General features: G+C 42.5%; 1 protein-coding gene across 1 annotated transcript in view; it reads right to left on the bottom strand.

The window, feature by feature from the left end:
- Positions 1–323: 323 nt before the first annotated feature.
- The window catches only part of PDE7A (phosphodiesterase 7A), a 1,297,734-nt gene continuing 1,275,430 nt past the window's right edge, over positions 324–22,627 (bottom strand). Inside the window, exon 11 of the mRNA XM_044065847.1 lies at positions 324–1,986. Coding sequence (XP_043921782.1) covers positions 1,775–1,986 — 212 coding nt within the window. The 3' untranslated portion in view covers positions 324–1,774. The remainder of the gene's footprint in view (positions 1,987–22,627) is intronic.

Here is a 22,627-nt window from a genome sequence, read left to right as displayed (position 1 = left end):
ATGTCAGTCACTACCCCCTTACAACATATATAAAAGCGTGCATACAATAAAATAAAACTTCAGAAATAAACTCTTATTCAACCTAACAGTTCTCCTCTGACTCTCGTATTACTAGTCCGTCATTTTGCATACATTCTCTGCCACTTCATTCTTCTCTTTTTGTCTAGCTTATGTGCAAGTTAATAATCAACACTGACAAATGATTTTTTAAAGTAGATTATATCTTTTTTACATAAAAACACTCATTATTGTTATGTAAAGTAGTTTATAGAAGGCCATCTACTGCTTCATTGCAACTTAACATGAAATGGACCACAAGACTGTTATTTTGCAAACTTTTTTTTTATTTATTCTTTAAAATTTAAACCTTAACAGGCATGTATCAAAATGAGTTATGCCAAAGCTTTTACAAATGGCTTTACACAGAAACCTTGTCTCAGAACAGGCTGTTTTGACAAACTGTAAACAGAATTAATAAACAGTCTTTTGCTACCAGAACGGAAATACAAATGGAATAAAATTAGAAAGCACCAGTTGATTGTAGGAAAAATACAGTCATGCCTAAAGTATGCAATCAAAACAATTTAAAATAAATATAAAATGTTATGTTTAAAAATAATCTAAATAATGTGCCCTACAAATTTTGATTTGTATCTGAAGCCTATGGAAAGGATTTGGACAATAACAATACACTTTTTAATCAAAATAACAGGTTTGGTCACAGCTTTGTGCATAGTTTTAAGGCATTTGTAGAAATGAACTACAATTTCTTTTCAATGTGACAGCTGATGATACAAAAAAAAAAAATCAATGGTTATTTTATTACACCGTAAGGAAGGAGTGGGTAGTTTTTAGACACACTGTATTCCTCCCTAATCTATTTTTTAGATTCAGAAGTACCCTGAGCTGATTAGCGTGTCTACATTTTGCCTTCTTTAATGAAGGTACAGTAAGGGGTACACAAGCAAAAAAAAAAAAAAATCATGCATCAGCTCATGAAAAATACCCATAACACTGTTTCCTGTAGCATTTTTTTAAAATGAACTATAGAAAGTATAAAATGAATTAAACTGTACAGAAGTAACGGGTAGATTTTTTGAAATATTATTGAAATATTATAAGATTTCACAGTGCATAAAATCAATGTGAACATAAAACTTTAAATTAATAATAAAATAGGCCATACAGTCTTTTTCGTTTTTGTTAGAAAAAAAGTAAGCAAATGTATTAAGTGGTTCCTTCACAAAAGAGCCAGAAGGCAATGATCAGAACCAAAATAGTTAAAGGCTAGATTTGTAAACAATGAATCCTGCTGAAGGCAGCAATGGAGTGTTTTTTTTTTTCACATTTTGTTATTAACAACATAAGGAAGAATACTTTGAATGGTGTAACAAATTTTGTTTACTTTGTGAAAAAAAGGAGTCCCTTCTTCTGAAGATTACTTGTATGTAAAATCAACTTCTACTGAACTTTCACTAAAATGGAATTTCCACATGGCACTTTTTTATAACAATTCAGTCTGTTGTTTTGCTTTTCCTTCCAACTGTGTCATCATGGCTCTCTCCATTGCTGCATAAGATTATGACAATCCAGTGTAGGCATCTTCATGTTGCTGTTTGTTCATGGACTAGGAAACAGGAACATAGAGTTGTATTCCAAAACAAATTCATGGAAATAAATAGCACTATTCCAGACATGCACTTTTGGAAGTATCAGTAAATTTGTCATTCTGCCAAGGGCAGGCTAAACAGGTTGGTTACTAATTTCTTTATCATCATACTTTATGGCTTTCCTGAGGTAAACATTGGGAATCTGGCTCTTCCACTACAGTATCTGTTTCACTTCCACTGTCCAACTGCCCTTGCAGCACTCCTTTCCAGCTGGCTTTATTTAGTCCAAGGTGACACAGCATTGTCTGCGATAGCCGAGTGTCTGCAAACCGTGCCCACTCCACAAACAGTGGCTCAACTAAAAAAGTTATAAAACCTAAGAGAAAAAAATAAGAAAAAATAAGTCAAACTGCCATTACACGTCATATATATGATTATGGTTAAAAAATGCAGACATCAAAACACCAGCAGTTCATCACGTAGCCACATCAAAACATTGACACTCAAAATAGCAAAAATTCAAATTCATAGGAAATAAACTGTAAAAAAAAAAAAAAAACTTTACTTTTGTGATAACTCTACACTACAGATACAACAAAAAAGAAAAAAAAAAACATAGCAATACTGCTGTATGTCTGAATTGTGTGCGTTACAGAAAGGGTTTTTCTAAAGTAAGGTGCAGGGTTTGAGTTAGCAGACATTAATAAGGTGGTGCAGTGATGTTTTCGCCCCCTGTACCACCTTCACTGATGCATGCTAGCGTTAACCCTAACCCTGCATCTTACCTTAGAAAAAAACCCTTCTGTAACATTATCACTACACAACACAAACTCGGAAACAAATACACACCAAAAACATGCATATCACAAAAGCTATCCCTTTAGCTAAGCCTTCAACACTTGCACAAACACACTTCTGACCTTTACACTGACCCACTTACCTCTGTCTGCATCATGAACCATCAACATTTTCATACTGCAATATACAGTGTCAACACTTTTAACTGCACCTATATATATATATATATATGTATATATATATATATATATATATATATATATATATATATATACACACACACACACACACAGTCTGAAACAAAATAAACTGTTACTTGCAATAATCCTTTCCCTATGATACACTTTTCTCACTTTAGTATACCTATGAAATAGCACTGTTGTTGTAGGAAAGGTAGATCAATGACCTACACTAATTAAGAAATCAATTTAGGGTAATGATGGTGATGCAAACTTTCCACAGTGTTGCAGACTAGGTTTTCTGCTCTCCCCTTTTATTTTTCTTTCAGATTATCATTTTACTTATCTTATTTTCAGGGGTCAAACAATCTCCTTCAAAGGACATGAAATGAGCAGAGTACTAGAACCCGTTCTTTAGTAAATAAGGTTATGCTCCAGTCTTCTAAATATTCTTATAGTTTGTGTTCATCCATTATTTCAGGCATTTGTCCTCTGACATACAGCACACCTGGATCTCCTGACATACCTGCCTAGGTGATTTGAACCTAGTACTGATTGTTTCGCTGAGCTCTTCCATCAGTCCAACTTGCTACTTGTTTTCATCTCTGACAAACATGCTCTTGTCTGACTTGTTAATGTCTAATGTGCCACCTGATCCATTTTCTCTGAAAGTGCAATTTAGTGCTGACTTCATACGAACATAGGAGGTTACTAGGCTATTGGCCCCAAGGCCTCTACAAGGCTAGCCATGTTATACCCTTGTTCCCGTATGGACCACGATATATAGTCTATGTTTGTGCATGAATCTAAGATCAGCACTGGCTGCCCTGTCTAAGAGGGACATAGGTGAAACATCCACTGTAAATTTACAGTTTCCTGTCCAAATGTCTAGGTTACGCTTAAATAGGGTCATTGAGGGGTTCTGTTTTACATGAATTGAGAGTTTGTTCCAGAGGAGTGGCAACCTCTCATGGAGGCAAACATAAATTCAGTGCATGTTGTTAATAAGAAGTTATGTACCTACCATAACGTTCCATGTTAGTTGTCTTCTCTCGCCTTCTTTCTTGCTTGATGGGTTCGGAGCCGATCCTCGGCTCCGACTCGGCACTTGCTTTAGCTCGAGAACTCCTTTTACCAGCTCGAGGCAGCCCCATATCCCATGATGCAAGGCAGTAAGTACCCAGATCTCGTTTGTTGACAAAGGGCAATAACACCAAGCAAAAAATACTTCCCAAAGGAAGAAGAAACTTACAGATGGAAAAAGGACCAGGTCTGAATGGTCTTTAGCATAATAGTTTCTTATACAAGGTCTGTCCAGGCCAGGGGGAAGGAGGGAGGGTCGAAGAAAGAAGGCGAGAGAAGACAACTAACATGGAACGTTATGGTAGGTACATAACTTCTTAATGTTAAGTTGTCAATCTCGCCTTCATTCTTGCTTGATGGGACCGCCCCTAGCATCTCTATCCTGGGTGGCTCAATGGAACAAACTCTTGAGGACTGTAGAGCCAAAACTGGCTCTGTCCCTGGAGGCCAAGTCCAATTTGTAATGGGAAACAAAAGTGTGAGGAGTGGCCCAAGTGGCGCTGCACAAATAGTGTCCAAAGGAAGTCTAGCCTGAAAAGCTGTAGAAGTAGCTAAACTCCTGGTTGAATGTGCTTTAGGTTTTGAGCACAGCTGTTTTCCCCTGAGTATAGATTTCAGTGATGACCGAAGAAAGCCATCTGGACAAAGTCACTTTAGAAACAGGAAGGCCTTTTTTATTATCCGCATAGGAAACAAAAAGTTGATCAGATTTTCTAAATTTTTTGTTCTGTCCAAATAATATCTGAGTTGACGGTGGACGTCAAGATAATGTAGCTTTTGTTCAACCCTATCTGAATAGTTAGGAAAAAATACCGGGAGATCAATGGATTGATTCAGATTGTTCTTTGAAGCAACCTTAGGTAAAAAGGATGGATTAGTTCTCAAAGATACTCTGTCTTTGTGAAAAATCAAATAGGGGTCGAACCGAAGAGCATGAAGTTCAGACACCCTCCTGGCAGATGTAATAGCCACTAGAAATAAAGTTTTCCAAGAAAGATATTTCAGGGAACAAGAAACAGCTGGCTCGAAGGGGAAGAATCAAGGATGTCAGCACTAAATTTAGATCCCACTGAGGAGGAGGATTCCTGATTGGAGGCTTCAGTAGGAAAATTCCTTTCAAGAAGGCCCTGCAGAGCCTATGGGACATAATATTATGATCTGCTATCCCGACATGAAAATTAGAAATAGCAGCCAATTGAACTCTGACTGTGGAAGAAGAGGAGCCTGCATGAAAAATCTCTGCTAAGAAGTCCAGAACTGCCTGAACAGGGGCAGTAAAGGGATCAATATTTTGGGCCTTAGCCCAATAAGAGAAACGTTCCATTTGCTTGTGTAAATCCTCCTGGTAGAGGATTTTAGTGAAGCTACTATGATGTCTCTAACTGGGTTAGAGATCAAAGGAAGCCTGGCTAAGGAAGGAAGTGGAGCAACCAAGCTGTGAGGTTGAGAGAAGGGATTGACCGGTGCAGCTGACCGGATTGGTGAATCAGTAGATCTGGCACTGGGTCCAGATGCCACGGCTGCACCAAAAGGTGATGATGGAGGAACGGAAACCAAACTTGTCGAGGCCAGTAAGGGGCAATGAGAATCAATTTGGCTCTCAAAACGGTAGCTTTCTGGATCACCTGAGGGATCAGAGGAAATGGAGGGAAGGCATAAAGAAGTCCCTGGGGCCAATCCTGGGTCAGAGCGTCTCTGGGGGGATGGCCTGATAGAGGGAAGAGGCTGAAGAAGTCTGGACATTTGCTGTTTTGGGGAGTAGCAAAAAGATCGCAACATGGACGACCCCATTCCAGAAAAATCTCTTCCGCTATAGATTGTTTGAGAGACCACTCGTGAGGCATGAGAATAGCTCTGCTCAATCTGTCCGCTAAAATGTTGGTTTTCCCAGGGATATGCGTTGCTACCAGAAACCGATGAGAGGAGATCGCCCATTGCCAAAGTCTGAGCGCTTCTCGACACAAGGGGTAGGACTTGGTTCCGCCCTGTTTGTTGATATACCAAACTACAGACATGTTGTCTGTGTGGACTGCAATTGTCCCTACGGGAAGAAAGTCGTTGAGGGCTTGCAACGTTAAAAGCACTGCTCTCATCTCCAGGACATTTATGTGCAGATGGTACTCGAACGGCTGCCACGTCCCATGAACCATCCTGCCCTGATAATGACCCCCCCACCCGATCAGGGAGGCATCCGTGGTGACAGTGGCTATCGGGGACGGAGGTACAAAGCACCTGCCTTGGTGAACCTGAGACGATGTGATCCACCAAGCAAGATGTTCTTTGCATGTTTGTGTAACCAGAATCTGGTGACGCATTGGGAGTTGCTGGTATGACCACTGTGTGAACAGCATCCACTGAAGGAGGCGCATGTAGAACCGAGCCAGGGAAGAAGAGTAATGGCCGCAGCCATGAGACCTAATACCTTTAGAACCATTCTGGCCTGTACTTTCTTGCTGGCCAGAATGATCCTGACATGAGTCTGAATGTCTGAAACTCTTTGTTCTGTAAGGGTAGCTGACATCCGAACAGTATCTAAGTTTGCGCCTATGAAGGTAATAGACTGGCAGGGCGATAAGGATGACTTTTCGAAGTTGATTGAGATGCCTAAATGAGAACACAGGTCTATTGTGTAATCCCTGGCTTGTATAAGCTGATGCCTGGTGGTGGCTGACAGGAGCCAGTCGTTGAGATCTGAAACACCTGGAATCCCTGACGTCTCAGGTGAGCCGTGACCACTGCCATACATTTGGTGAACACTCTGGGGGCTGTAGTGAGACCAAAGGGCAGGGCTCTGAACTGGAAGTGACTGGACCCCAGCCGAGCGGAGAAATCTCCTGGAGCGTCTGTGAATTTTGATGTGATAGTACGCGTCCTGAAGATCTATTGAGCACATCCAGTTGTCCTTCTGTAAGAAGGGCAGAATTGACTGAAGAGTGACCATTCGGAATCTTGTCTTCCTGACAGACTTGTTGAGTCTGCTGAGGTCCAATATTGGTCTCCAGTCTCCCGTCTTTTTGGGGAACAAAAAGAACCTTGAGTAGATTCCGGGCTCTGAATGGTCTATTGTAACTGGCTGAATGGCTCTTTTTTGCAGTAGTTTTGCGATTTCTAACTCTGCAATGTCCCTTAGACCGGGTGGTACATCTTGAAGGGAACTTGAGGGGAAGGGACTTTCCTCGAAAGGAATTATGTAACCCTTGGATATGATCGACTGTACCCATCTGTCTTGAGTGAGGGAATGCCAGGCTTCTGGGTACAGTGATAATCTTCCCGACTGCCTCCAAGGAGGGACAGCCGGGCAAGACCTCAGGGCAGCTGAAAGGGCTTATCAGAGAGAGGCTCCCTGTTTCACTGGTTCTACGGACCCCCTCTGCCACTAGAGCGGCGTCTGTTGTTGTTACCCCCTCTGCCTCTAGGGGTAAACTGACCATGTGAATCCCGTGACTCCTTGGGATTTACGGAACCACATCTTCCCACCCTTCTGTCCTTTGGGATAAGGCCTAGAAGGGGTGGAAAACGGACTCCAACAGCAGAAAGAGTCTTGCCGTCCTGCTCACACCTGGTCAAGGTTTCCTTCACCTGAGGGCCAAACAAAGCTGACCCATCAAAGGGAGAATTTGTGAAGGACGCCTTAAAGGGATCCGCAAAATCACATAGCCGCATCCAGGCTTGGCGTCTAAGAGCCACACCTGTGCCTGCGGCTCTACTCGCTCCATCCGCAGCATAAGATATTAGCCGCATGGAGGAGTTAGCAATGGAATTGAGGGTTCCTAGCTGCGAAGCAATCTTTTCTTGAGCCCCTGCAGCTGTAGGATCCTGAACTACTTCTCCCAGCTCCTTGAGGATATCTCTTTGGAGTCTGGTGAAGTGACATAGGTAATTCAGCGAACGCATAGCAAAGGTCGCTGAGGAAAACATCCGCTTACCGTACCTATCCATGGTCCTAGAGTCCTTATTAGGAGGATGGACAGGCACGGAAGGATCTGCAAGTTCCTTTTTGGTGGCCGCAGCCACCACCATGGCATCAGCGGGACACCCTTGGTAAGGAATTGTTTGTCACTAGGGGCAGTGATAAATTTAGAAGGCCTCCTAGGGACTGGCTCTACAGAGTCAGGAGCTGCCCACGCCTTCGTGCAATAACCTGCATAAGGGGTCGAAGGCGGAGACACCCAGGAGGTGGAGGGCTGAGATCCAAACGCCTCTAGGTATACTGACTCATCCTCAGAGGGATTGGTGGTGGGCCAGTTTCCCTCTGTTTCAGAAGTTCTAGGATGTCTGAGAAGGAGACATCCTCAGAGGGGATCTAGGGATCCCTCTGACTCATCAAAGTCAGTATCCGAGTGACAGACTCGGGAGTCTACATGCTTCCTCTTACAAGTCCTCTTCCTAGGAGGATCTCCCGAAACATCAGGAGAATCCTCGGAAGAGGAGGAAATTCCCAATGGGGAAACCTGAGGCGGAGGATCTCTGGGTCCTGTAGCAAGAGAAGTGGCAGAGATGTCAACAGGTACTATAGAGGGAGGAGCTACGGGAACAGACTGCTGACTGATACCAGTGGCCAGTACACTCTTCATCGCCTCGAATGCTCCCCTCCCAGGCAGGTCCGAGAGAACCCGCTCCGAAGAGCTAGGAACTCCAGGGGCCACCGAAAGGGAAGTCTCCGAGGCAGATGTCGGAGCCGAGCTCACCAAGGCCGAGGCTCCAAGGGGAAGAGCGGGCTCGGACAAGGGTCCGATGCCACTCACCCCCTCGGAGACCATGGAAGCCCGACCACCGAATCCCTCTAAGGAAGAGGAGATAAGAGTAGAGGCTGAAGGAACAGAAGGGGTATCCGTCCTCCAGCCGTAGCAGTAACCATGCCCGAAGACTCCAACTCCAAGCTCTGGGGTAGAGTTGAAGGAGGAACTGTAACGGGGTGTGGACCAACAGTCGTCTGCTGAGACGGGCTGTGTAACATTTGGGCCAGTACCTGTGACTTGAGTAATCTACTGACCACTCTCTCTAGGTCATGATCTGACAACCTGGATGACCTTGAAGATCGGCTCCGATGGCTCCGTTCCGATAGAAGAGGCGGCCGAGCCGAAGTATCGGCTCCAAGGAAGGAGACCTCGACCTCTTCCTGGAATGAGCCATCGGAGCCGATACAGATCCTGTCGGCGCCGACTTCTCGGAGCCGACAGAACGTCTCGATGTATCGGCTCCAGCCGGAGCCGATACAGCCACCAAAGTAACAGTGTCGGAGCTGATCGGAGCCGACACCGATGCCTGTGCCACATGGGTGTCGGAACCGATCGGCGCCGACATCGAAGTGGACAATACAGATTCGGCACCGATAGCCATTGGTGCCGAAAGCTTTGTCAATCCAGAATCGGCTCCAGCCGGAGCCGATCTCGACTCAGTACGAGTCGGAGCCGAGGCCGCAGGCTTAGATACAGAAGCCTGGGCCTTGGCAGGTTTTGTTGATTTTGGTGGAGCCGACTTAGCGGGAGAGCCCTCCGGCAGAAGGCCCCTAAGAATCAACTTGTTCTCTCCTGCAGGACTCTCTGGCTGAAGGAGTGACAAATAGCACAGGAGTCCTGCAGGTGAAGAGGGCCCAGACAATACAGGCAAGAAGTGTGACCGTCTGTCAGAGACATCTTCTGACAGCACGAGTCACACCTCTTAAAACCTGAAACCCTCTCCTTTGACATGGTGCCGAACACACAATACACACACACCAGTCAAATTAAATTAAATTAAACAAAATACCAAGAGGTATTCTATAAAACACCAACACACACACCCTAACAGGGGGGGGGGGGATGGGATAGGGAATTGACTAACAAAAAATTAAAAGAGACAGGGATTTCTGTCAGAAAGGGATAGAATTAAATTTAAACTATCAAAAAATTAGTTTTAGACTAAAAGGGGGCTTGAAAATCACAAAAGTGAACAACTTACCAGGAGCTGGTAAAAAGAAGACCTCCCAAGCGAAGCGGCAAACGAGATCTGGGTACTTACTGCCTTGCATCATGGGATATGGGGCTGCCTCGAGCTGGTAAAAGGAGTTCTCGTGCTAAAGCAAGTGCCGAGTTGGAGCCGAGGATCGGCTCCGAACCCATCAAGCAAGAATGAAGGCGAGATTGACAACTTAACATTGCTAGCTTTCTCTTTCTCATTTAAGTATGCAGTACTTAACAGCTTAAAAGTAAGCACTCCTGGAAGCAACATATTATATTTATGCATCTGGCAACATCTCTGCTTAAAATTGGTTATGTCTGCCATAGAAACTGTATTGTCTCTGATAATCTAATCGAAATTAGAGTCGTCTTCTTCTTTCAGCTTTTCCTGGTTAGGGGTCGCCACAGTGGAACTGCTAATAATTAGCAGCAGATTTTTATGGTGCCGAGGTGCCAGCTCAACACCCATCAACGAAGGCATGCCCATTCTACGCACGTCTTTCGAATGCCACTCAACCACAGGGAGGGCATGCAGACTCCCCACAGAAGGCGCTCCAGCCAAGAATCGAACGGGAGAACCTCTTGCTGTGAGGCAACAATGCTACCGCTGCACACCACGGCTTAGTATACCTCATAAATCCAATATTTTGCCTCTCTCATTAACATAGCATAAAGTCCAGTCATTAAAGTGGGCATATTTTCATCTGTAATTAAATCTTCTGCTAAAATCTTCACTGCAATATCTTCAGCTAATCCCAGTAAGCATCAGTGGAACCCCAATAGCATCCTTTTTTTTCCCAGCTGAGTAAACAATGTCATATTTCCAGCATTTAAAGGGTTAATTTTCATCAAATAGATAGGAGCCTACTGTTGAAAATGGTTCTCTTTTATTAGTGGAAATGCCAACCTAACCAGATGAGTTTAAGACATGTTGAATTCATTCATTTGAACATCCAAGGTGCACAGGCACTTCCACACATACACAAGCCCATAGTATAATCTGCTGCAAAAGCACAGTCACTGCCAAAAAGGCACATGCTACTGAAAAATTGTTACAAAGCTGATGAGTGGTGTGTCCCACAAAACATATGCTGCTGGTATAAAAAGAAAAAAAAAAGCAGGTAATGGCAAGTTTAACATCTGTTCACAGATAACTTCTTATGTAGTGTGGACAACAGGTATACATGCGCACATACTGTACAAACATAGATTGTATACAAACAGCACTCCTCCCTTTCACATGTTCACCAACGGTAAAAGAGCATACACATAGGTAAAGAAAATGTTTGTCTTGTGTACATGTCCACTAACTCTCTAAAGGATTGCTGGTTCTGATCCAGCATCCTTAAACCATATTAAGTGTGATATTCTTAGCCTGAATATTTTTTTATTCCACAAAGTTATCATTCAGCATTACATTAATTATCATTGGTTATTCATAGACAATATATTATCATGTACAACTCACTAATATTTAATGTATCTTTTATCACAAAAACCCTTCCACTTGAGAACTTAGCCTCTGAGGAAAAGTTCTCAGAATACTATCACTGCAGCTCCAGTGTTCTTGAAAAAGTAACCTGGTCGGGTCCTTCAGTGGCTTCTTTCAATGGAAATATTGCACCACCAACATGTCATTCAAAAGTATTGACATCAATGGTCAGTCCCTCCATGGTCAAAGGTCTGTCCTGTCCATCTCTATGCACTGGTAGATCATTTTCTGAAAATGGTCATGGTCATTTACTTCTCTTCTACTACAAGTATGGCCATACTAAAGCCTTGAAATGTGTGTGTGTGTGTGTGTGTGTGTGTGTGTGTGTGTGACCATTAGATAAGTAGGACTACATGCCTTTGTGGTTTTAGTTTCATCATTCCCATTGTACCTTCTTGCATATGTACTGGAATTAGGTATTTCACTTGTTGAACACTTAAGTGATTTCTGTGTCTTCTGTTGATGAGCTGTTTTACACTGACAGTGAAACTTCCAGACCCAGTTCTTGAAACAGGTTCACTTGTCATTCTTACAAATCACTGGTCATCAACATTTTGATCTTTAGTGAAATTTGTTTGTTATTCACATACTGACATAGACTCATATGAGGTTACTAGGCCAACTGCCCTAGAGCCTTTTTAAACCTAGAAATTCATGCCCCAGTTTTCCCCATTATCAATGCCCATGGGCTAGAACATAATATTTTCAGCAGGTGAATCTGCACATCTGGTTTCATCTGGGATATGGTTTGTTCTTCGAATTACACTGTTCATGTGGAATTACTGGTAGCAAAAAATGATTTCTGAGAGGCACAAAGAAAACTACCTCATGCAGTAAGGGCTTACTAGAGGAGCTTATTTCTTTAGTAGTTTGCTCAAGTCATTCTACAAAAAATCTATCCAGTTCATCTGTAGCTGGATGACTAGCCTCAGACTTTAAATGGTTGACAGCATTTTGTTTCACAAATGTTAAATTCCTCTGATTGGAAATGTAGACAGTTACAAGTGACACCTTACTCAGGCAGCCAGTTCTTGCACATACTGTGGTTAGCAATGATATTTATTATCCCACGTCTTCAAGGACTCCACACAGTTCACCTCAGGGCATTTTAAGTGTGCATCCATTATGATCACGTGCTTCAAGTCTCTGAAAGGTCTCAGGATGTCAGCAAACAAACTGCCATAGTGTGGGCAGCCATTCCAAGAATTCAGGGATGCTGGTAGTGATGTGCTTTGAACCACTTGACATCTACTACAGTTTTACAGAAATATTTGAATGTGTGTAAGTACCAAGCAGCTATACAACACAGAGCAATGAACATGGTCTATCCTGTCCTCTTCTGCCATTCAAGTATTATATCTGTCAGCCCAGGCTGTAACTTGGGTGGAATTACTGGTTTTGCACCCCCATAGTAAAATTCCTTGAAACACCCATGAAATACAGTTGTGTACACTTACCATAAATATAGATGTTCGAGTGTATTCACTGTTGTAGTCATCACACTTGGGTTATCCTGCCAGGGGTAGCCCTCAGTCGGCCTGAATACCAGAGGCGTAGTATTTCTGCGTCAGTTGCTGTCGCTTCAGGACTGATGTCAGGTTGTCAGTGGTATAAAAACAGGCAGCCGACGCCATTACATCAGTTTTTCTTGCCCTAAATGTCAGGAGCCCCCAAATAGGGAGCTAAGTTATGGTGGAATAACACCACCAGTAGAAAGTAAATACCAATAGCCCTGTAAGGATTGAGGAAGAGAGAGAGAGAGACAAGGGGCTGGAGGGTGGGAAACCAGGACTGCAACAGTGAATACACTTGAACATCTACATTTATGGTAAGTGTACACAACTGTACTATGTTCTTTGTGTTTCACTGTTGCAGTCATCACACTTGGGTTGATTCCCAAAGGTGAAGAATAGGTGAAGGCAGTCAAGAAGAGTTGGGGCTGGCTAGTATTCCCTGCAGGACTGCGGTTGCAAAGCCTGCCCTTGATTTGGAAGAGACAGACGGGTGGTAATGCCTGGTGAAGGTATGAACAGAACTCCATGTTGCCGCTTCCAGGACGTCCCTGGTAGGTACTCCTCTGAGAAAGGCTGTAGAGGTTGAAGTTGCCCTAGTGGAATGTGTTCTGACCCACTGTGGGGGTGGTTTTCCATGGTACTTGCAACAGAAATAGATACAGTGTGCTATCCATTTGAAGATGGTTTGTTTTGCTATGGCATTGCCCTCTGCCTCTGGTGCAAAGCTGATTAGTAACTGGTCAGATTTCCTAAAGGGCTTAGTCCTACCCAGTTAGAATCTGGGCACATCTAAAGAGTGCAGGATCCTTTCCTCCTTATTTTGAGGTTTAGGGAAAAAGGTGGGCAAATGAATAGATTGGTTGAGAGCCACACTGGACACCACTTTAAGTATGAAAGTTGAGTTAGTTCTGAGGGAGAAACTGTCAGCAAGGAAAATGATGAAGGGTTCCACAGCCATAAGTGCTTGTAAGCTCAGACACTCTTCTAGTGATGGCCAAAAGCAAGACTGCTTTCCAAGAGAGGAATTTTAACTCTGCTGAAGCTGCAGGCTCAAAGGGGGGGGGGGGGAGCTTTTCCAACACAAAGTTAAGGTCCCAAGCAGAGGTAGGAGCCCTTCTTGGTGGCCTTAAGTTGTTAGCCCCTCTCAGGAACTGCTTGATGACAGGGTGTGAGAAGAGAGGTGTCTCAGTGCTGTAATGTGCAGAGATGGCAGAGGCATGGATTTTAATGGAAGAGAGGGAAAGGCCCCTGTGGATTAGGTCTGCTAGTTAATCCAGGATGAGAGGTATGGATGACTGTGCTGGGTCAGCTCCTTTTGTCTGGATCCAGGAACAATATCTTTTCCACTTGTCAGCATAGGATTTTCTAGTACTGGTCGTCTGGCTTCACATATAACATCCAGGACCTGCTTGCTTAGGCAGGGCACTGGAGGAGAAGTCAAGGAATAAGCCAGGCTGCCAGGTTCAGGGTGTGCAATTGTGAATGCAAGAACTCTCCCGCCTGCTGAGTCAGGAGAGTTGGAATCTGAGGAAGGTGCCATGGAGGCAACGGAGACAGACTGCATAGTAGTGGGTACCAGTGCTAGTGTGGCTAGTCTGGGGCAATTTGCCCTTGGTGTCTCTTCCCTTATTTTGAGTAGTACTCTGGTAAGAAGAAGGGGAGGAATTGCACAGATTGAGAGGTTGTCCCTGTGGAAGGACAGGGCATCCACTTTCCAGGCCTTGCTGTGAGGTTACCTGGTGCAGACTTTACTGAGCTGGTGGTTGTAGGGGGAGGCAAATAGGTCCACCTTCGGGATACCCCATTTCTGGGTCACAAGGCTGAATGTGTTGTGGTTTAATTGGCACTCATGTGGGTTTAGGAGATTTCTGCTTAACTTGTCTGCCAGAGAGTTTTGGTTGCCTGGCAGGAATTGGGCATGCAGGTGAATATGCATGGCTGAGGCCGTGTTCCAAAGGGTCATGGCTAACCTGCAGAGTATGTAAGAGTGCGGTCCCCCCTGCTTGTTGATATACCACATCACTGTGGTGTTGTCGGTTTTGATTAGAAGAGGCGCCGGAGAGAGTAGGGATCTGAAAGCTGTTAGAGCATTTAGAGCTAGCATCTCTTTCTGGTTGATGTGCAGATGAATTTGATTTGGGCTCCAGTGGTCCTGAATGCACTTACCATCCAGATGTGCACCTCAGGAATAGTCTGATGCATCTGTGGTTAGGGTCTGGGCAGCGTGGGGTTGTGTAAAGGGAAGTCACTTGTTGTGGTTGCATGTTGCTGCCCACCAAAGGAACTCTTTCCTTAGACAAGGTATCCTAGGTATAATAGTTTCCAGGTCCTGAGAATGTTGGCACCAAAGACTTTTTAAGTACCACTGAAGTTTCCTCATATGCAGTCTGGCATATGGAATTAGTAGAATGTAGGTGGCCATGAACCCTAGAGCTTGCAGGATTTTCCTTGCGGATAACTAGGTTCTGGTGGCCATTTGAGAAAAGTAGCCCGTTAAGATAGGCTTCTTTTTCTGAAGTAAGGAATGCCATCTAGGATGCTGTGTCCAAGCTTGCTCCCAGGAATACAATTTTTTGACTGGGGACTAGTTTGGATTTCTTTTCATTGATAGTGTACCTTTACAATTGTCAGGTGCTGCAACAGCTTTTCCTGTCTGCCTGAATCAGGCAGTCGTCCAAGTAAGGGTAAATTTGAATATTTCTTTGTCTGCAAAAGGCAATGGCTGGAGCCAGGCATTTTGAGAAAACTCTGGGAGCAGTGAATAAGCCAAAGAGAAGTGCAGAGAAATGATAATGCATAGATTCTGCCCTGAAACATAGATATTTCCTGCAGGAGTCCTGATTGGGATATGCAGAAAGGCCTCCTTTAGGTCAAGGGTGGCTATCCAGGCATCTTTGGACAGCATAGGGAGAAGCTGCTGTAGGGTGAGCATTTTGAATTTTGGTACCACCAGGAAGGTGTTTAGAATGGATAGATCTAAGATTGGAAGAAGCTGATGTAGGGTAAGCATTTTGAATTTTGGTACCACCAGGAAGGTGTTTAGAATGGATAGATCTAAGATTGGGTGCCAGGTGCCCTCTTTTCTGGGTACCAGGAAAAGTCTGGAATAAAAACCTTGCCCTACCTGTTCTGCAGGAACAGGCTGAATTGCCCTTATGGAGAGCAGGGACTAAACTTGGTTTTGTGCCTCTGCCCACTGGTTTGGAGGAAGATCTGGGAACCCTTTTGGGGTTGACAGCGTGTGGAAATAAAATTTTTACCCCTGGGATACTATGGAGGCCCAGTTTTTTGCATGGTAGGCAAGTTTTCCTCCTAGGGGCAAGAGGTGAGGAGCTGAGAAGTCATTGTGAATTCTTTTCATAAGGGGGTGGCTTAACACTCCCTGTTTTAGAAGTGGAGGTACTCCATTGTTTAGATCTCTGAGTACCCTGAGACTGTTGTCTGGGGGGGTCTGCTTCCCATAGGTCTAGTCTGAGGTGGCCTTGAGGGGGCTGGAAAGGACCAATGTTTTGAGGGGCAATGCCTACTGAATCTTGGAGGTTGCACTTGCAAAAAATCTTTGACTGTCTGCATAGACTTAGCTTTTTCTTCCATCTTTTTTAAAACCTCTTCTGCTTTGGTGCCAAACAAATTGTTTTTGTTCAGAGGTGCGTCCAATAATTTTGATTTGACATGGTCTGGCAAGGTCTATTCCTTAAGCCAGGCATGCATTCTAAGTACAGAACCTGTGACTGCTGCCCAGCAAGATGCTTCTAGGGCGTCAAACCCACATTGCAGGGTATGCTTGCTGACTTGGCTTGCAGAATGCATAAGCTCCTGTAATTCTTTATTTTCTGCACAGTCAGGGAAGGTAGATAATTTTTGCTTAATATTTCCATAGTATGTTGCTGGTATTTCAGCATGTGGAACTGACAATTTAATGTTCTAATGGCAAGAGTTGCAGAGGTGTATACTTTTTTTACCCCATCTGTTTAATGCTCGGGAATCCCTGTCCGAGGGGGTGGGATTCTTAGCTGTAGTTGCTTTTATTCCTTTAGGTCCTTGGGAGATGACCTCTAGGTCAGCAGTAGGATTCTAGAAAAGAAATTTGTGTGAGTCAGGGACTCTGTAGTACTTGTCAGGTTTCCTGGGAGCAGGAGCTAAAGTATCAGGAGTTAGACTGGATTCCATAAAGACATCATCCACAACATCCAGAACAGGAGGGATAGCTAAGGGTCTGTGCTATGGTAAATCTAAAATTTCACTGAGTCTCTTTTTGGACTGAAGATAATCCTGGCATTCCCAATGGAAATGCTCTCTCAAAGTATGTAGGGTTTCACCAAAAGAAAAATCCTCTGGAGGAGAGGCAGAAGGAATGGATTCCTCTGTATCTGAATCCTTATAAGCAGGTAAGGGCATGTCTTCATAATCAGAAACCTCAGAGTCATCGGACTCTTGGTCAGATAAAAATGCTGGGGACAAAATCTTTTCCTTTTAGCAGGGGAAGGCTGGCTTCCCCTAATCAGCACGATAAGGTCTTCTGCCATTTTAAGCATCTGTGACTGTGGCCAGGAAGCGGGCGCTTGAGTTCGGGTCATCTTTTTTTAGGCGTAGCTCGTACTGTGGGCCTTAGAAACTCAGTAGTTTTAGAAAGAACTGAAGATGCGAAAGAAGTGGTTGGTTTGTGTCGAAAAATTGGTAGTGCGGAGAACTTTCTCAGAAGCTGGTGCCTGCACAGTGGCTCCGGACCCATCCAAGGTACAGACATCCGCAGGTTCCGTAGTCAAAGATTAGTCTCGCCGGACTCCGAAGAGATCTCGGTAGCTGCCTGCAAATCCATTGAAATGGGCATCAGGGGCTGCAAAAGCACCTCAATGAGTATCGGCGAACTGGTGACTAGCTTAACGGAAGCGCCGTTGGCAGTTTTGGACCTGTGCGGTCTGTGTCTGTCTTTATCCTTATGTTTTTTTGGAAGATTGGTAGTCAGATGGCTTACTGAAGCCATTTCAGAATACGGAGATCGAGAGCGAAAGTATTTAGCTACAACAAGGGCCCGACGACAAATAGTTCAGGTTTAAACAAAGCACAAAACCGGCAATAAGGAACGTCGTGATCTGGGCCTAAACAGGTGACGCAGTAAGAATGGCAATCTCGGTGTGGTATTTGCTTTCCACAGGCGAGACAATTGTTAACTTTTTATGACATCGGTTAAAGCAAGAAAAAAGGATCTCCAACGGGGTACTTAGCTTTAGTAGACTTCAACTTCGGAAACGAAAACTCAGGTAGCGGCCGACCGGCACTAGGGCGAACTGCTTCTGCTTCGGGCTCCTCGGCAAGAAAGACTGATGTAATGGTGTTGGTTGGCTGCCTGTTTTTATACCACAGATGACCTGACGTCAGTCCTGAAGCAACAGCAACTGACGCAGAAATACTAAGCCTCTGATATTTGGGCCGACTGAGAGCTACCCCTGGCAGGATAACCCAAGTGTGATAACTACAACAGTGAAACACGAAGAACATCTGCTTTTTCTCTAGCAGCAAAATCATGGTGCAACAGATTACTATCTCCAGACAGCCCTCTTATGAGTAAACTCATACTTGTGTAACAATGCTGTGTCATTCATGATATCCCTTTGCATAGTAGTAGTATCTATCTTGGATAAATGCACAATATTTGAAAGGCAATACACATCTAGTGGACCCATGGTGGTCAATTCCCCAGGTACTTCACAAGACAGTCATGAGACTATATTAGTATTAGCATGTTAACTTACTTCCTTGTATCCAACCTCATGCAAATGTTTCTTTATGGACAGGGATCAGAGTTGCTGAACAACAGCATGGATACCCCAGTTCTTATTTTAAGAATGTACATTTGGGTGAGCATACTAACTGTAACAGTAGATGTAGAAATTACAGGATCACTGCTGCAGGAAATAATATACATATGATTTCGAATAAAGCCATAAGTGGATGTTTCCAGGGGATCATGGATGCAGTCTCATATTGTGCGACCATTCGAATACATCACTGTAATAAAAAAAAAGAGTGCATCATGCCACTCACTGTTTTCTTACACCCATGAAATAGGCTAACAGAGTTGTCACCCCAGCAAATGCTCTTGTTCTAGGTTACAGAATTGTTACAGGGAAGAGTGCTAACAACTAAAGATAATTATATAATACACATTCCATAAATTTAGGAAGAAGCCATGCAACAACAGGCAATATATGTATAGTTGTATATATGTGTGTGTGTGTGTGTGTTTATTTATATAGATATATATATGTGTGTGTGTGTATATATATATATATATTACTATAATTTATAGATTCTTATTAGGCTACTGACACTAGAGGATCTTTTGAAGGCTAGCCATGCATTACCATGGCTTTTTTTGCCTTGCAATTTAAATAGAAAAATAACCAAGCAGTGGAACATTTATACATTACCCCTTTCTATAAGGGGCAAGGGTGTTATACCATGATGACTTTCTGGTTTCCCATCCTTCCATCCGGAAAATGTTTGAAAACAGTAAGAGAAGAACTTTGGAATTGTTTTCCTCTCCATATAAAACAAAGAAGTGGAATTCTCAGTGATACATCTCTTTCTCCCAACATGTTCTATTTATGTCACAGAAAAGATTAGGATGTATTAACTGAGTGTTTGTTTATGCCATCTTTTGCCTTCCGGGTGTGCAGTAGGTCTGAGAGGATAGATCTGTTGTGACTATGTGAGCAGCAGCCTGAATGATAACAAGAATAGGGACAAGGTTTTGAGATGATCAGTGCAGTTCTTATGACCTAGGCCCTTGATTTTCTTGGTGAGAAAATTATGTGGGCATTCAGGCTGTCAGGTGTTTGGACACATACATGTTAAAGGGGGCATTATACTCATTGATCAGCCTAATAACTGCTGAATACAGAGCAATGATTATATCCCTGGACATGGATGCCATATACTTACTAATAAACAGAGCAATGAAAAAGGACTTCCTACAACAGTGGATACATGGTGATCAAAAGACAGTTCACTGTGTACATACTTTCCCAGGTCCCTAACTAATGGATCGGTTTTCAGGGGGTTTATCATCAATCTGACAGTTACAGGGGACATCATGTTTTCCTAAGGATACCATTATAGATTTCTGGCATTTAGTTTTAGTCCATGGTTTGGGTACCTGCTATTTGTTTGGGAAGGGCCTTTTTGGAGGATCTTGGTAACCTCTGGAGAGCTAGTAATGGCACTTAGTTTACGGTCATCTGCAAATGTTATCAGCCTTAAGTCCTTAAAATTGGCTTTGAGCTCTGAGACGTTAATGCTAAAAAGGAGTGGCCCAAAGACAGAGCCCTGTGTTACACCATTGGTGAAAGGTCTTTTGGAGGAAATGGAAAGGCCCACCATAATTTCCTGGGTTTTGTTTCTACACCAATTTGCTGTATACCAAGTTATATTACGACTAATATTTAGATGGGGAGAGTTTATTAACAATAATGTGAAATGGTACTAAATGACATAGTGAGATACAGATATAAGATGTGTACTGATTTTCCCTCATCCATTGCTTTGGTAATCTTCTCAAAGAAGTCAAACAGGTCGAGTAGACAGGATCTGCACTTGACAAAATGATTTGGCTTGGGTCAAAGGTTTGTAGGTTACATATATATACTTGTTTACTAATTCCACAATAATCCTTTCCATAGCCTCACAGATGAGGCTCATCAGACTTAAGGGTGTATAACTTTCTGGGTCAGTTGATGCCCACATCCTTGTGAAAGGGGTGACTGTTGCTGTCCTCCATTCATCTGGCACACACCCTATTTACAGGCTTATAGAATAATAGGTGTGTTCTACCTTTAAGAAGCATTTCCATGATCTGTGTGTGCAGATAAATACCAAGCACGTGTTAGCTTCAGTGCCATTTTGAAGGTGCAGCCAGAATGTCAACATCTATGTGCATGATAGCTAGTTTATAAGTTAAAGTTACTTAACCCCATTTATGATGTGTTTACATACAATTAAGCTGCATGAACAAGAACCCACGAGGCTCGCTTGTTTTATCTTGACCTGGCGAGCGGCATGGTGTCAGAATCGGGATGGCAAAGACTATTCTTTAGAGCCACGAGGTGCAGAGGTTATGGTGAAGGCAAACTAAAAGAACAGAGAGCAAAAAAGTGCCAAAAACAAGTTAAAGGTAAAGAAAACACACAAGAATGATTTATTTATTAAAAGAGTTTAAACGGAGCATTACAAGGGCACAAAACATATTGTTAAGCAAACGAATCGCACAGAAACATTTATTAAGCAAACGAGAATTATAAAAGAGCTCATTAATCAGATGAAATGTTTGAAACACGAGTTATTTTAATAAAACGAGCATTAGAAAAGTATGCAAAGGGTCCAGAATTACCTCAAAAGTGTAAAACGAGCATGTTTTAAGTAAGATGAGCATGTTTAGAGTTAAAAAAAAGAAAGAATAATGGGCATGAAAAGAAATGAAATGAGCAAAACGAATATAACATGAGGGCATAAAAGACATATTAAGAGAGTCAATGAGCGAAACGACTAATAGAAAGGGCAGAATAGGGCACACTGAGTATAAATAAAGCAAAAATACAAGTGAACCAAGGCACAGACGTCCATATATTAATTTATTAAATAAAACAAGATATGTAAAAAGATGTAAAGCTTTTGAGCATAAAAACTCTTTCTCAATACAATAAAATCACACCTAATTCAATCTTTACACCCTTTGCAATACTTGAATATATGGTCATCTCCATTACCCACAATGTGCTTACACAGGGCATTACTCTCTACCCCTCGATGTATTTCCTAAAGATGTGAAGCTATCCTTTCTTTAAACTTACAATTTTTCTTACCTGTATAAAAACAGGTATATTTCACATAGTTCGCAAGACAGATAACATTCTCAGTGGTACATATAGCAAAACTTCTATAAAGCTCTTTTTTGTAATTGGATGTTCAAATTTTATATCAGTATTAATATACTTACAATAAATGGAGTCAAGGCATGGAACAATATTTCTTTTAGAAACGTGTACCCTTTGTACCTTAGAATGCAAGTCTTAATAGCACAAAAGTTGTTTAAGATTTCTCTCTTTCTTGTACACAAACTGCATTTTTTCTCTTATTTTCTTAATCTCATTATCAGACTTGTAGGATAATCCAATTCCTCTCTATAATATCTTTTATGTTTTGTGTATGCCTGTTAAACCTCATCACATAACCAAGGTTATAGTTCTCATTCCTTTTTTCATCATAATTACCATTATTTAAAAGGTAAGGCAAGCTGACCGCTCACGTTCAGTGTGTTCATATTGTACACTGTTATCTATTAAAGATCTATCATATCCTCTAGAGACAAAATCATTAACCATATATTCAACCTCTGATCTAAAACCTCGATCAGTGGTGTTTAGTTGACTAGCACATAATAATTGGCTCTTTACTACACCTTTATGTGTGTATTTAGGGTGCATACTACTATTATGAACGTATCTAGTGGATTGAACGTTCTATGTATGGGAGTATGCAACATTTCACCATCTTTAGATAAAGTAACATCTAAAAAAATGTATCTCTTTACTTCAAATCAGATCGAAGAAAGTCAGCAGTAGTGTGTAAATCATTAACAAACAATTCAAGAGTATCACTACTTCCTAACCATAACAGGATGACATCATCTACAAACCATTTGAAAAACATTACATTTTTATTCAAAAAATCACCACTCACTGGATTACAAACATATAGTTCTTTCCATCTATTTAATACAAGATTAGCACAGCTGTTTGCCACCGGGGTCCCGATTGCTACTCCTAAAATCTGATGATAGTATCATTAAACATAAAAACATTATTCTCTAAAACCAGTTCTAATACAGAACGCACTAAAAATATTTTGTTCTGTGTATAACTACTGTACCTAACAAGGAACGCTCTCACATATTGTATGCCAATCTGATTCGGAATCACGGTAAACAATGACTTAATATCCATTGTCACAAATG

This window comes from Protopterus annectens, chromosome 3.part0 (genome assembly GCF_019279795.1).
Source record: "Protopterus annectens isolate FY-2018-M chromosome 3.part0, PAN1.0, whole genome shotgun sequence".
In the NCBI taxonomy this organism is placed as follows: Eukaryota; Metazoa; Chordata; order Ceratodontiformes; family Protopteridae; genus Protopterus; species Protopterus annectens.
Note: the sequence above shows the minus strand (reverse complement) of the source record. Positions and strands in the feature narration are given on the sequence as shown.